This window comes from Dermacentor silvarum, chromosome 2, assembly GCF_013339745.2.
Source record: "Dermacentor silvarum isolate Dsil-2018 chromosome 2, BIME_Dsil_1.4, whole genome shotgun sequence".
NCBI lineage: Eukaryota > Metazoa > Arthropoda > Arachnida > Ixodida > Ixodidae > Dermacentor > Dermacentor silvarum.
In genome coordinates, this window is record NC_051155.1 from 6,247,054 (window position 1) to 6,263,162 (window position 16,109).

At 48.9% G+C, this 16,109-nt stretch overlaps 1 protein-coding gene across 2 annotated transcripts in view; it reads right to left on the reverse strand.

The window, feature by feature from the left end:
- The window catches only part of LOC119441294 (ATP-binding cassette sub-family C member 4-like), a 450,511-nt gene that overhangs the window by 199,099 nt on the left and 235,303 nt on the right, over positions 1-16,109 (reverse strand). For both annotated transcript variants that reach the window (XM_037705919.2, XM_049661127.1), the window contains one exon: positions 8,760-8,856. In XM_037705919.2, the coding sequence (XP_037561847.1) occupies positions 8,760-8,856 (97 nt within the window). The remainder of the gene's footprint in view (positions 1-8,759; positions 8,857-16,109) is intronic.

Consider the following 16,109-nt stretch of genomic DNA (forward strand, 5'->3'; position numbering starts at 1 on the left):
CCGCCCATCATCACCCAGCCTGGAGCGCGTAGAATACCCTCCCTTTTCGCGCACCTGAAGTCGCTTCCAGCCGTTAAGTTTACTTAGAGCGCCTCTGGAGACTAGAGAACGCTCGAGCTCCTTAACTTAGCGCTCCCAACGTTTACAGATCAAGCAGCAGTTCAGGAACCGGAAACCGCGGAAGCCGAACTGGTGTGTGCGACGAGTCAGGGACCAGCGGCGCACACAAGGTTGGCGTTACTTAGCCAAAGTGGCGGTGGCGCGTGGATGCAGAGGCTTTAGATTCTTCCTATGGTATCCACCAAAAACAGCAGGCTTCACCCGTGGGTCATGCATATTTGGTTGTAACCGCAATAGTGGCCAGGCTACTGTTTCTAGGGGCAATGCTTCAAGTTACATAAAAATCCCCATTAAAGACGCGAGTGGTGCTGTTGCATTCCAGAATGCCGTAGGGATGACCGTAGGTGCTTTCTTATCGCTTCTCGAGTTTTACCTTCACGCCACCTTCAGCAATGTTAATGGCGATTCTTATGTACACAACGACAAGCCATTTGCATATGCTCATGTGTCACTCCCGTGCTTTGCAATGTGGTTTTCGCAAAAAGTGACCGTGCTTGCACGAATATTTTATCGGGGGGGGGGGGGGGGAGGTTCTGAAAGTTTTTAGGTACGTTAACGATTTTTAATTGGTTTAAGACATCAAATGACCGCCTCATATTACCCGTTATCGATGACATTTTAGCGATCTTTTGCCGTCCCGGGAAGGGTTTGCTTTTTACTCCCGACTTCCCTGTTCACAATTCCTTGCTGTTTTTAGATCCTAACATCACTTTGCCTAAGGGTCCTGTCTGTTGGCTTTAGTCGCCTCGGACCACTAAGGCATTGCTGCCATATGATTCGGTGCATTCAAAGACTGTTAAGAGGTCCATCGAAACACTGCCTTAATTGAACCCGCTTTCGTACGGTCGTGCTCTCACGCTATTCGAAGGAGATTTCAATTGCGATTGGATCGTTCGTCTTTGGCTGGGCTACCCCGCACGCTATTGTCGCCGTCTCAGAGTCGCTCCTTCAGAAATTCAAGTGCGACCAACCAAGCACATGGGTGCAGCAAGCGCCGAGTAAGACCAGTGGTCATACCCTATGTGCACCGAGTTGCCCACAACCTGAAGAAGCGGGCAAACCGGCACGGGGCGCCAATTGTTTTCTCTGCGCCACGCAGGCTCGCCCAGCTCTGCCAGCGCATACTGTCTGGTGGCAGCAATAGACGTGGCTGCGGTAATGAGCACGGCATGCCGTATATGAAATGCGCCACAGGAGTCGTTCATGAGATACCTCTTTCTTGTGGCTTGACTTATGTCGGCCAGAAGGGAAGGTCCGTTAACAAACGTGCGAGGGAACACGAACTATCTTTAACTGCAGTTCACATGATTGCGAGCCACGTCTGGATAAGGTGCGGATTCTGGGTAAAAGCAAGGACGCCACGGTACGTGAGTTGTTAGAGGCCTTTCATATTAAGGCACATGGGCCATCGATCATGTATCAGTGATACGTCAGTTTCTCTCTTGCAAGCGGAAAAAAAGGATTTTTAGATAATTGGTTGTGATGACGCGCCACGCGTATGATGTTTTTTTTTCTCTATGCTGAGCATGCTTGTGCTCGACGACAAGCGACTCAGAAACCAGTGCCGTAATAGCGACGTCGCTTCCGATTTACGTGTGTTTGTTGACGGTTACGAAGTGAATGCGTTAGTGGACACAGGTGCAGATTACTCGGTAATAAGTAGTGAGCTTACCAGGAAACTGAAGAAAGTGCTGACTCCTTGGAAAGGGCCACAAGTACGCACTGCGGGAGGACACCTCATCGACCCGACGGGCAAGTGCACGGCTAGAATAGGAATACGAGGCTTCACTTACGTCGTTAGCTTTATTGTGCTTCCCGAGTGCTCAAGGGACTTGATTATTGGTATGGACTTCTTGCAGGCTAACGGTGCCGTAATCGACTTGCGGGAATCACGTGTTTCCTTTTCAACGAGGCACGCTCTCGCAACATTTGACACTGAAGAAAAATTCGATGCCCTCTGCATTGCTGACGGCGACGTGATGATTCCTCCGATATCCAGCGTAGCTGTTGCAGTAAGGAGCAACGAGTTCAGTGACTACGAAGGGATTGCAGACAGCAACACCAGGCTCTTGCTCGAAAAAGGGATCTGCATGGCAAGAGGCCTTGTTCAGCTACGTGGCGGATATACCAATGTTTTCCTCACTAATTTTGGAAATGCGGTGCAACATGTCGCGAAGGGAACCGTTATTGCAAGCCTTAATAACTTCGTCGAAGTTACGGACCTAAGCATTCCCGAGATTGCACTATCGAATTCCCAAGATGTGGATTCTGTCCTTGCATCAATCGACATTGAACCAGGTCTACTGCCCGGACAGAAGGAGCAAATAGAGAACCTCATAAGAGAATTCGCCGAATGCTTTTCAACTTCATCCAAGGTCCGACGTACATCTATCGCCAAACATCGGATAATTGTCGATGAATCAGTGAGGCCTATTTGCCAGCATCCCTACCGAGTGTCGCCAAAAGAGAGAGAAGCCATCGGAAGTCAAGTTAAGGAAATGCTTAAAGACGACGTAATTCAGCCGTCGGCAAGTCCGTGGGCGTCGCCTGTGGTACTTGTAAAAAAAAAGGACCAGACCTTGCGCTTCTGCATCGATTACCGGAAGCTGAACGCCGTCACAAAGCGGGATGTTTACCCACTTCCAAGAATTGATGACACTCTAGATAGACTACGAGATGCAAAATTCTTTTCCTGCCTGGACCTCAAAAATGGGTACTGGCAGATAGAAGTGGACGAACGAAATCGCGAAAAGACCGCATTTGTGACGCCAGACGGACTATACGAGTTCAAAGTACTTCCGTTTGGTCTTTGTTCGGCACCCGCAACATTTCAGCGGATGATGGACACTGTGCTCACCGGTCTGAAATGGCAAACCTGTCTCGTTTATCTTGATGATGTCGTGGTTTTTTCCGCTACCTTCGAGCAGCATGTAGAACGACTGCGGGCTGTGATGAAAGCTATTAGATCAGCAGGTTTGACGATAAAACCGCAGAAATGCCATTTCGGCTTTCACGAGCTCCTTTTCCTTGGCCATATCGTCAGTTCAGAAGGCATTCGCCCAGACCCTGAGAAGACTGCGGCTGTTGAAAAATTTCCGAAACCAACCGACAAAAAGGCCGTTAGGCGATTCTTAGGACTCTGCGCCTACTACAGACGCTTCGTGAAAAATTTTTCAAGGATTGCCGAACCGCTAACGCGGCTAACAAAAGACGACATGCCTTTCGTCTGGTCAAGTGAACAGGAAGATGCCTTCAATGAACTACGAACGCGTCTTCAGAATCATCCAATTCTTGCGCATTTTGACCAGGAAGCCGAGACTGATATCCACACAGACGCAAGCAATTTAGGCCTCGGGGCCGTCCTCATTCAGTGGCAGAATGGAGAGGAACGAGTGATTGCGTATGCTAGTCGTACTCTTTCAAAGGCTGAGGTGAACTACTCAGCGACAGAAAAAGAATGCCTCGCGGTGATATGGGCCATTAGCAAGTTCAGACCGTACTTATATGGCAGACCATTTCGAGCTATCAGCGACCATCATTCGTTGTGCTGGCTGGCGAATCTTAAAGACCCATCTGGACGGCTTGCAAGATGGAGCCTGCGACTGCAGGAATACGATATAACCGTCGTATACAAGTCCGGTCACAAGCACAGTGATGCTGATTGCTTGTCGCGTGCACCGATTGAATCCACGAAATCTACACCTGCTGAAGATGACCAGGATTGCCCGTTCCTAGGAGCTGTGACATCATCGCAAATGGCGCAGCATCAGCACTCTGACGCGGAGTTACGTCTGCTCATTGGTCACCTAGAAGGACACACTGTCGACGTTCCACGAGCTTTTATCCGCAGCTTGTCGTCGTTCGTACTGAGAAATAACGTCCTGTACAAAAGAAATTTTGAACATAGTGCTGAGACATTTCTGCTCGTCGTACCTTCAAAGTTACGCCCAGAGATATTGGAAGCGTGCCACGATGACCCATCAGCAGGACACTTAGGAGTGAGCAGAACCTTCGCACGCATCCGTGCGAAGTATTACTGGCCAAAGTTGTTGAATTCTGTGCAACACTATGTGAGAACCTGCCGGGATTGCCAAAGACGTAAAATGCCACCATTAAAGCCAGCAGGTCTCCTACAACCCATACAGCCTCCGGAAACTCCATTTGCAAAAGTGGGAATGGATTTACTTGGCCCCTTTCCCACATCGTCGTCAGGAAAGCGGTGGATCGTGGTTGCAACTGACTACCTAACTCGATATGCCGAGACAGGGTCTCTTGTTGTGGGTACAGCCATTGAAGTAGCGGAATTTTTTGTCACGCACATTGTACTACGGCATGGCGCTCCTAAAGTTCTGATCACGGACCGAGGAACCATATTTACTGCGCATTTGACACAGTCCATTATGAAACTGACGCACACCAGTCACAGAAAAACCACCGCATATCATCCGCAAACAAATGGACTGACTGAACGACTCAACAGAACGCTGACCGATATGTTATCAATATACGTGGACATGGAGCACCGAACATGGGACAAGATCCTACCATACGCAACGTTCGCATATAATACCGCAGTGCAAGAGACGACTCGAATGACACCTTTCCAACTCGTTTTTGGCCGGACCGTCACCACACCCTTAGATGCAATGCTACCTGTAGATGAGACCTCGGAAAATGACCATGATATCAGCGACTTCACAGAAAGAGCTGAAAAGGCACGGCAGCTGGCGCGACACCGCATTCAGCAGCAACAGCAAACCGATGCGAATCGGTATAACTTGCGACGAAGAGACGTCCAGTACGCACCTGGAGACAGGGTATGGGTGTGGACTCCTGTACGGATGCGCGGCCTATCTGAAAAGCTTCTTCGTCGTTATTTTGGCCCCTACAGAATAATTCGCCGACTTAGCCACTTGAACTACGAAGTTCTTCCAGAAGGTCAAGTAACCTCTTCACGACGGCGGCATCGCACCGAAGTCGTTAATGTCGTCCGAATGAAACCCTACTACGACAGACAATAACAGACAATTGGCCAACAAGCTTTCCGAATGACAGCCTAGAAACCACCGCCTTCTTTATAAGCATCGGGACGATGCATTCTTGGAAGGGGGACAATGACACAAGGTGCCTTCAAATCTCGCGCGCCAGCCGTCTCCCGCGCCCGTCTATGTGTTGCTACGTACGAAAGATAGCAGCAGCGAAGCGGCCAACACGTGCGCACAAGGCACGTGCGATCGGAGCAAGAGATCATCAGGCGGGGCACGAAGAAGAAGAAGACGCGTGGAACGCTTGTGAGACGACCGTGTACGTTGGAGCGAGACTCTTGCTTAACTGTTTGTCGCGCACAAGTTCGCCCAACGTAAATCAATTAAAGCAACTTTAACCAACTGTGTGTTACAATATATATTTGTTGAAAAAAGAAATGCATGAACAGTCGAAAGTTTGGCGCTCCCCTTGACCTCTTTCATTTTTTGCGCTAAACGACCACATGCTCAACGATATGACATGAACCGACTAGCCACGCAACATGATTTATTAAACAAATGAATAATTGCATTATTTTTCATATAACTTGTGAAGCATACTGGTGATCTCACATTATAAATCGCTGACGTCCGCGTCAGTAGCGGGTGAATTGGTCGAAATACAATTAACGACCTGCTTTTATTATTTATTAAATCAGCGCTCCTCCGCATTAGCAAGGTATACGCCTAGTCCGCTTCTGTTGCTTCTGTTGGTAGACTGACGCAACGCCACCCTGAAACACGCATCTCACAATTTCGTCGGGCGATATTTAATTTAATTTTCTTAATGAACAAAGATCAACACGCCTTACAGGAAAAACTACGCATACAGCTGTGGGACGGTGCTTCAAACGCACCTTCTGCACACAAACTGTCCGGGGCTATTATTCTGGACGCTCCGAGTTCTGCCGTGTTGGCAACTTCTGCAATGGCGCCGTTCTGGACCGACCACAGAAGCTCTGTGGCTCAATCGCAAGTTATGTACACAATGGCGAATTAGACAGTCTTATGGAATTTGAGAACATCCCGAATAGCATCTAGGCTTCTTCGCCGCTGCCCCGTCAGTGTGCATAACGACGTGGAAATAGTAGCGACGACGTTCCTGGTGCACTAAGCTATTGGAGAAGCGATGTATGGTGTGGCGTGCAACTATGGATTACGGCACTAGTACGTTGTAGCCGCCACCTACGACATTCAGCACGCAACGAGACAGCGTGCTCGAAATAATTTCATACTTTGAAAACGAACAAACGAACGTGGTCAACGCGCAGGTGTAAGTCATTATTATTTTTTTTTTGCACCACGTTACTTGCTTGGTGTCTGGTGCAGGGCAAATTCACAGATGCGGAAGCACCACGAATGTGAACCTTGCACGCCCACCATTTTGCTGTAGAAAGGGGCCTATGTCTCATACATGAACGCAACCGTTGGCGTCCAATTCGGCTGTGCGAAGCGGTTCGTTCAACACCTACCACTAAATAAGGGTCCACCAGCCTGGCACCAGACTTTTGTACAACGAAGCTGTTAACCTACAGTTGGTCGGGATATTTCGTGTCGTGCGCACCCGAAAACGGCAGCTTCGTACGAGTTTCCGCGTAACAGAATTGTTTTCTCCTATATTCGAATTGCAATCCGATGTCTGTAGGTGGTGTGTAAGTCGTGCTTTACGAATCTTCTGACGCATTTTACTTTGAGGAATTCAATTAGTTCAATAAGGCGCTTGGCGGACGGCCTAGAAGAATGCATGCTGCACTTCCGCGCACGTGAGCGTGACGTACGCCGCTTGCGGTGCTTGTGTATAAAACGTCGTCTAACGTCACTAGGGTCTAACGTCCGCACCGGCTTCGTTGTGCATCCACTTTCACGGAGTGCAATGGAGGCGGAAGTTTTTGGTGTGTGCGCCTGGGAGAAGCCTCGCAAACCCGGCTACGCCCTCGGGGGGGGGGGGGGGGTGGATGCATAAATGCATCCACCGCCATTGAACGCCATTGAACGCATTGAACGCCATTGAATTAAGGGAACATAACTACACTACATCCAAAAATTATGTATCGGTTATTATAGTTAGTCATCGCCACCAATGTGACTGACCCTGTGTTTCAGCATAAGCGTCTGGACACCCTCAGACAAGCATCAGACATCGCCCCAACAAAGCCTGCCGCAAGAAACATAGGATGCGCTACGTGTCCTGCAACACTATGCTTGTTTATCAGATACCATTTCATGTAAACACTACTAGGGGCAAACGGGTGATGTCTGAACGACAGGCTTAGAGAGCACTACAATAACGTTAACAAATGAAGTGGTGGCTGGTTTGGTACGCAATGCAGCACGTGGTTGCTCGTCTGTGTTTCATAATTGCGTTGTGTACAGGAATGAAAACAAAATGGGCAGATTTACTCGAATGAGTAAATGAGCATGGCCAAAAATGTGGTGAGCACTACTTCGCTATTCTTATCGAGAAAGACCTGTCATAACTAGTTATTATTGTTATTATTATTTATTATTTCCAATACTGTTAGCCCTTGCGGGCTGTTGCAGGGGTGGGGAAAAATAATTTTCAACGAACACGAAACGCCAGTTCCGCAATAAATAAACAATGCATTCAACAAACAGATAAGTTAGGGCTCTAAGTTACGGCATGCTTGGTGCCTGTCTCGCGTAAATAAAGCCGTGAACCGGCTTCTAATAAACCATTGCTCAAAGCAACAATTGCACGCGTCGCCACTACTGTTCACTTTGTTCCATGTTTCAGCGCTAAACACTAGAAAAGATCCCTTGCGCTGCCACCAATAGTACGGGCTTCAGCAGACATAACAGACGACGCAGTCATTAGTCAGCACTGTTTATGCTTTAGCAGTTCTTCTAACATCAGTAAGCCCAGTGATATCTCCGCCAATGTCTGACAGTTCCTCAAAGAAAAATTCGTAAAGTAGCTTCGCTCATGAGGGTTCGTGTGCGGAACGTTATCGAGTTCAGTTTCTAGTGATGGAGTTTTCGGATCCATAGACTCTTAGCAGTTTATGCTACGTCTGAGATCTTCAAACTGCTTTGGTGACGTGCTCGGCAACCGCTAGACACTGAAACCCCAGGGATATCTCAAGATTCATGTAGAAGCCGAATACTGCACCAGGGAGGCCAATTTTCGTTATGGCGAGAGAGTGTTTTTGAACGTCGCTGGGTGTTCCAAATTTTTCTGCACGTGGACTAGTATAGGCCCATTGGTTCTAGACTATTTCCTTGCCTGTTTCAAGCGCCACATCAAGGCTGAAGATGTAGTGGCCTGGACTAGGATTCGAACTTGGGACATTAAATATATGAACCGAATGCTCTACCTCTACTGCACCGCAGTTAAAAGCTAATCAGAATGAATACGCAGTTGTATAGGCAAGCAGAAATGGAAAGATGCCTTAGTGTGGGTTTCTTTTGCACATAACAGTCCCTAACCATCTAGCCTAACAGCAGGATCTTGCAAACTATTTGTCTCGCCAAGGACGGGAGCAAAGCAATGATGCTCTTCTCAAACCAAACAATGCCACGTCCAAGGAAGCAGTATTCAATATGGCCAACTTACTGAACTATCGACTAAGCTGCTATGTTTGGAATCCGCACTACCTCTTTGAGGACGAGGATGTGGTTCGCAGACTTCAGAAACTGCAGCTGATGAGTGCAGAGTATCACGATCTTGTTCTTCAGGTATCCCCGGATGCAGCTGCAATAGATTGAACAATAGAAGTCACGTATTTCACCTGCATGCTGCAAACATATAAACATTAGTTCCGCTAATTAACCTTAATGTTGCTTCGAATAGCAGTTATGAGCTAACAATGGCGAATCATGTTCCTTCGTTTAATACTCTAACTCTTCATTACCGCGTACACGATATAAGATACACAATTTGCAGGATTTATTAGATCTGTATCCAGAACCTAGTCTGGGGTTTAATGGTATATTACATAAAAACGGGTAAAATGTACCGAGACACAAGGCTTTTCATTCGTAGATTGTTTAGCTATATTAAAAGGCATGTGAAGGCTTTCGCGCTTAATAAGGCAATTCGTGAAAGATTTTGCCAAAACCACCGAACGACTGGCGCTTCTCATGAAAACCGACGTAGGCTTCACCTGGCAAAGAAAGTAGGAAGAGTCCTTCAGAGAGTGCCTGAGCGGCGTACCTACAGTCACCACCAATCTTGGGGCACTTCGACGACGAAGTAGACACCACACAGGTGCAAGGACGCTGCCCTGGTGTGCCCTGATCCGGTGCTCATCCGGGTTTGCTGACAAGTAGCCGGCGGTTACTTTTCTTACCTTTATTGTTTCGTTCGTATCCCTTTGATAGAAAGTGGTGCTTATTGATAAGGTGATGTCTGTCTCATCTCCGGACCAGAGGGCTACCCTCTGGTCTGCTTCTATTCCCCCTCGGGATCTACCGGTGGAATTGTTTCTTCGCAGTGCAATCAGTAGCGTTCCTGTGGCTTTGGTGCCTAACAATGGAGGAATTATCCGTATGAAGAGCCCCAAGGCTATTCAATCAGAACTTCGAGCATTCTCATCTCGCTTTCAGCAAATTACCGAGGTCCGACAGTTTGGACGTGGGGGAATCCTTTGCTGTTCACCAGACCAGGCCTGTGTACAGGACCTGCTGAAATGCACTAACTTTGCCACGCAGCCGGTGAGCTCTTTCATCCCTCCTCATCTAGCTTGCGGCAAAGGCCTAGTCCGTGGTGTGGACATAAGCTTAACTCCACCAGAAATCCTAGAAATATTTTCTGCAGCAGGTGTAGTTTCCGTGTACCACTGTACCAGACTTGTAGACAGTAAGAGGGTCCCTACAGAAACAATCATAGCGACATTTCAAGGGATGGTTCACCCATCAGAGATAAAGGCATGGTCATTAATCTAAAGGGCTGAACCCTTAGCTCCACGACCACTACAATGTGTCAAGTGCTGGCGGTACGGACACCGCGCTGATGGCTGTCGTTCAAGTGCTCGATGCCGATTATGCGAAAAGGACATATTGCCAACGATTGCACGTCTCAGGAGCAGACATGCTGTTTATGCAATGCGAATCATGCTGCCGACTACCCCAACTGTCCTTCCAGATCGAAAGAAATCCAGGTGATCGAAATAATTGAGAGACGGTGGTGCTTTCGTCGAGAAGCTCTTCAAGAAGTTCCGAGCAGGGCCCAGGGTTATGCCGGTGTAACAGAGTATGATGCAAAAATTTCGCTTCATACCCTATCATCCGAATGTGAAATATTAATATTAGAAATAACTATTTCGGGTTGCGCCCCCCTCTCTATAATTAACGCCTACTTTCCCGCTGGAGTGCAAAACGTACGCCCACTTGATGTCGCAGTAACATACTGCAAAAAGAACACATTGTTTGCGGGTGACTTCAACTCACATCATGCGTCATGGGGCTTCCGCACGGACTCATCTAGAAAACGTTTATGGGATTGGACTAATGTTACAATTTCACATGTTGAAATGCTAAAGTTTCCACTTTTGTGCATTCGTAGTCACAATCTGTATCCTAGATTTTACATTTGCTAGCTCAGGCATTTCCATTTCTTCTTGGACTGTGGTTGATGCCGCCACTAGTAATGTATTCCCACCCCTTATGTAATACCCCTGTCAAGGGGTCTTTAAGGTATTAAAATGAAAAATGAAAAATGAAAATAATGACCACCACCCGATTGTCATTGATATGAACAACCCCCTCATTTCTTTAAATAAACATGCGCATACATTCGTGGACTATTCAAAATTTAAAAATAATTTACAGTGAAATTTTTATTCTAGGACAGATATGGAAAGAGATATTAAAGCGATGAGCCTTTGTACAATTTTGAAGGGTACTATTAAAAATCTGAATTTGTAGAATCATCAACAAAAGAGCGCACTGATTGTCCATAGTGGAATGGTGATTGCGCACGAGATTATCGACGCCGAGATGCTGCATGGAAGAAACTTATTTCCACTCAGTGCCCTACTAATTGGATGATGATGATGATGATGAAATAAACTTTAATTTTCGAGACGGTGTTCCCGAGCGTTTGAGCTGTGGATCACTCTAGGTGGGAGGGTCCCTCATTCCAGGAATCCTCTGGCCGTGATAGCATCCCGGGCTCTGGCGACAAGACGTCGTTGTTCGTCCAGGGCCGGGGTGGAGATCTTGGCCTCCCACGTCTCGGCGAGGAGGTTCACGTCTTCGGACGTTGTATGTTTGGTAACGGCATCTTCGGGGCGCCACGGGCACTCGAGTAGCAAATGAGCCAGAGTGTCTGGCACGGCGCAGATCGGGCAGTTGTAGGTGTGTAGTGTCGGGTGGATGCGATGCATGAGGATCCCATGGGTGTACGTATTGCTATGCAGTCTTCGGAATGCGGTACTTTCCTCTTTCGTCAGTTTTGGATTAGGTGGCGGGTACACCCTGCGTCCCAGTCGGTAGTGTTGGAGGATGGCGTTATACGTGGGGGGTATTGTCTCCGCTTTCGCTGCGTCACCAGGTGGTCGGGGGTCGCGCGAGGCGGCGAGAGAGGCCCGGTTGACGTGATTGCGGGCCGCGGCGTGTGCCGCTTCGTTTCCCTCGAGCCCCTCGTGCCCTGGTACCCACGTGACGCAGGTGTAAGGGAGCGGAGTGCTTCTTTTCTGAAGAATTTTGACAGCTTCCACCGATATTCGGCCTCTCGTGTAATTGCGTACTGCGGATTGGGAGTCCGTGAAGACTGCGACCGCGTTCGTGCTCGTGGTGGTGGCGAGGGCGATCGCCGCTTCTTCCGCTGTCTCCGAGTTCCGCACCCTGACTGTGGCGGATGCCAGTTCTTTGCCTCTCGAGTCAACCACACTCAGGGCGTTAGCGGTTTTTCCCGGGTATTTGGACGCATCTACGTAGCGAGCATCTGGATCGTGTTGGTGGCGTCTTCGGATGGCGTCGACTCGAGCGAGCCGGCGTCCCCGATGATGCTCGGGATGCATGTTGCGCGGTAGTTTGTCGATGCTCAAGAATTCTCTTTAAGCATGGCGGTATCTTGACCTTGCGGTCCGCGTCGGAGATGTAGCGTTCTCCGTAGCCAAGGCGCTCAAGGACCGATCTGCCCGTCGGCGTGAGCTTCAGCCTCTCGAGTTGGTTGATTTTCTGGGCTTCCACCAGCTCTTGCCAGGTGTTATGAGCACCCATTTTGAGAAGTCGGGTGGTAGATGCCACGGGTGGTAGACCCATGGCGAGCTTCGTAGCTTTGCGGATGATGACATTGAGCTTGTCGACTTCGCAATTCTTGAGAGCCAGGAACGGGGTTGCGTACGTTATTCTGCTGGTCAGTAGAGCTTGAACGACTCTCAGGGTGTCTTGCTCCTTGAGGCCACTGCGTCGATTGGCTACTCTCCTTACGAGGTGTGTGAGTTGGGAGATTGTGCGTTGGAGCCGTGGGAGCGTGGCGACTCCTGATCCATCTCGGTGCAGGTGCAAGCCTAGTACTCGAAGCGAGGCGACCTTCGGTATTTGGATCCCGTTGAGCGTGACGCATGGGTCTGGAGCTTCGCAGGTGGGAGGTCTACCCCTCGTGCGTGCCTTGAGTACGAGTAGCTCCGATTTCTCAGGTGCGCAGTGGAGGCGACAGCTATCAAGGTAGTGCTCGATAACATCAACCGCTTCTTGAAGGCAACGTTCTTGCTCTCCGGTGCTCGTTCCTCGCGTCCAGAGCGTGATGTCGTCCGCGTAGAAGGCGTGACGCAGGCCGGGGATGTTTTCGAGAAGCCGGGGGAGCTTGAGGAGTGCTACGTTGAATGGGGCGACACGACGGAGCCTTGCGGCGTTCCCCTGTTCGGCAGCTTGAATTCCTTACTGCGTAAGTTGGATATCCCCACCATGGCCGTCCGGCCGGTGAGGAAGTTACGGACATAGCCGTAGGTCTTTGAACCGCAGGCGGTCTCCGCGAGGTTTTGTAGTATCGCTTTGTGACTGACATTGTCAAATGCGCCCTTCACGTCGATGGCAAGGACGCACGACTTGGTATTCTTGCTTAGGTGGTCAATGAGGTCATCCTTTAGGAGAAGAAAGACGTCTTGCGTAGAAAGAAGCTGGCGGAAGCCGAACATGGTGTCTGGATAGTGCCTATTGTCTTCGAGGTGCGATGAGAGCCGGTCGTGGACCATATGCTCAAACAGCTTACCAACGCACGAAGTGAGAGAGATTGGTCTCAGGTTCTCGAGAGCTGTGGGCTTGTTGGGCTTCGGTATCATGAGCACTTCCGAGTGCTTCCACGCGGCCGGCAGCTCTCCTTTGTCCCAGCACTCGTTGTAATACCGGAGGAGAGCCGTCAAGGCCTGTTGGGGTAGCTGTCGTAGGTGCTTGTTCACTATCCTGTCCTTGCCTGGGCTCGTGTTTCTCGTGAGCTTGGAGATGGCTGCTTGGAGCTCTGCTGGTGTGAAGGGCCGGTCCAAGTCAGCGTTGGGTCTGCCTTCATATCCTTTGAGTGGCGGGGTTGTCGCTGGTTCGGAGGGACCGCGGTGCTTGTTGCATAGTCCGCGGAGTAGGTCTTCCTCCGAGCCGTCGTAGTTGTGTGCTAATCGACGGATGTGTTGCCGTTGCTGCGTCTTGGTGGGGCCTTCGTCGAGGAGAGCGCGCAGCAGGTGCCACGTTTTCTTGGTACTGAGCGTGTCCTGAAGCTTATCGCAGAAGGCGCGCCAGTTGTTTCTGGCTAACTGTTCAGCATATTCCTGCGACTCTTCTGTCAATAGGGCAATTCTTTTCCTGAGTTGCGTGTTGAGTTTCTGCCTCTTCCATCTCTTGAGTAGGGCCCTTCTGGCCTCCCAGAGGTGGAGTAGGTGGGTGTCTATGGCGGGGTGATCGTCATCCAGTTGGATGATTTTTGTGAACCGTTCGGCGGTATCCAGGATCTGTTTGAGCCAGGCGTCGATGTCCGATATGGTAGTTTGATGGTCGAGATCGGTTCTGAAGGCATTCCATTCCGTTATTCTTGCCCTGCCAGTCCTGGCCGGTCGACGTGCGTGCTCGATGTCGAGTTGAACGATGTGGTGGTCACTACCAAGAGTGTCTGGGAGACAGGTCCAGATCGCGTTCTTCACGTCCCGCGTAAAGGTAAGGTCGGGGTTGGTGTCTCTTGAGACGCTGTTTCCGACTCTCGTAGGCTGGAGCGCATCGTTCCACAACGTGAGGCCGTGTTGCTGAGCGGCGTCATGGACTCACGCGCCTTTCTTCGTGGTGGTGGCATAGCCCCAGGCCGTGTGCGGGGCGTTAAAGTCCCCTACGACTACGAGCCGGTGGCCTCTTGTGCGTTTTCGGAGTTCGCGGATGAAGTGATCGTAGTCCACGAGCTGGTCTCGCGGTGGGCCGTATACGTTAGCCACGTAGAGGCTTTGGTGCGACTTGCGGTCGGGTATGATTTCCACAATAGTGTTCTCAATCGTGGTGTCTTCTATCCTGTGTTCTTGGGCCGTAATTGTCTTCTTGAGAAGTATGGCGATTCTTGTGGTTAGGGTGAGGGTGTTGTATCCTGGAAGCCTAACTTTTTTGGTGTTGGTCTCTTGGAGGGCGATGATGTCTGGTTGATTTGTCTTTAGATATTCTTGTAGATTTGCTAAGCGGGGTCTGTAGGATCTACAGTTCCAGTGCCAGATGCGGAAAGTCGATTGCGAAATGGGAGTTTTGCAGTTAGAGTTTGCCATCCACAGGAGTCGCAGGTGCGTTAACGTGCTCCCGTTGAAGAGAGTTCGAGCGGGAAGGCGTCTTGCTGTGTGGCCGTCGTTTCTTCCTTCCGTGCCCTTCCTCAAGTTCCGCGTGGCTCATGTAATTGTTCTTGACATGGGCTATGAAGTTAGTAAGCTGGGATTTCATCTTGGGCTGTATGAGTGTCCATGGTGTGGCTGAGTATCGTGAACTTGTTGCCGATTTGGGTATAGATTGGCTGCAATTTCGCTTGTAAGATTGCTTCGAGCTTGGACTCAACTATCACTGTGATCTACTAATTGGAGTAATTATAAATATGCTGCTGTTACGTTTAAAGGAACAGTTTCCTTAGCGAAGGATAATTATGATGAAAAACGCTACAAATTTTTATCGAAGAGTGATAATAAAAAAGCACTATTTAGACTTCTTCGCTATCGTAAGGCCTTTCCCGTGCCCATAAATATTGACTCCGTTGTTCTCTCACCAAAAGATTTATTAGAATAATTAAATAAGATCGCAAAAGGCTTAGAAGAGCGTTTTACAACTCAGCTGCATGCAGGTAAACTTCGTAGGGGTTCTATCAGGGGATGACTTTATAGAGGTATCAATAGAAGAATTTCAACAGGTTATTCGGCTGCTCCCTGGCACAGCTCCGGGTCAAGTCGCATTACATCAGGCATGTTAAAAATACTGTTTGACCTCTCCAATATAGTTAATATTCCCTCATGAACGCATGGGGTCCTCCTGACTGGAAACTCGCAAAAATAATCCCCCTGCTCAAAAACCAAGGAGCGGAAATGGACCAAGATAATATATGACCAATCGCATTAACCTGGAATGTTATGAAATTTTTAACAGATTTTAACATTATTGAGCCCATGTCAGACTTGAATTATACCCGGATGCTCGATATGGTGCGCACATGTTGATTTAGAGGAACGCATTAAGCTTGCACGGCACAGGCGGCAGTACGCAGCTTTAGTGACCCTTGATTTAGATAAAGCGTACGATAGTGTACAACATGTCATACACTTTAACGTCTTAAATAGCATGGATTTCCCTCGATATATTATGAACTGGATATGTGAATTTTTAAAGGATAGAAAATTTTATTGTTCTCAGCGTGGTTTGGTGACACAAAAATATAGTCAAACAAGAGGAGTTCCCCTGGGCTCTGTCTTCTTTCCTATTTTGTTTAACATTTTACTAAGTTCAATCCCATTGTGCGATAGTGTACAAGTATATGTCTATGCAGACCATATAGCATTCTTT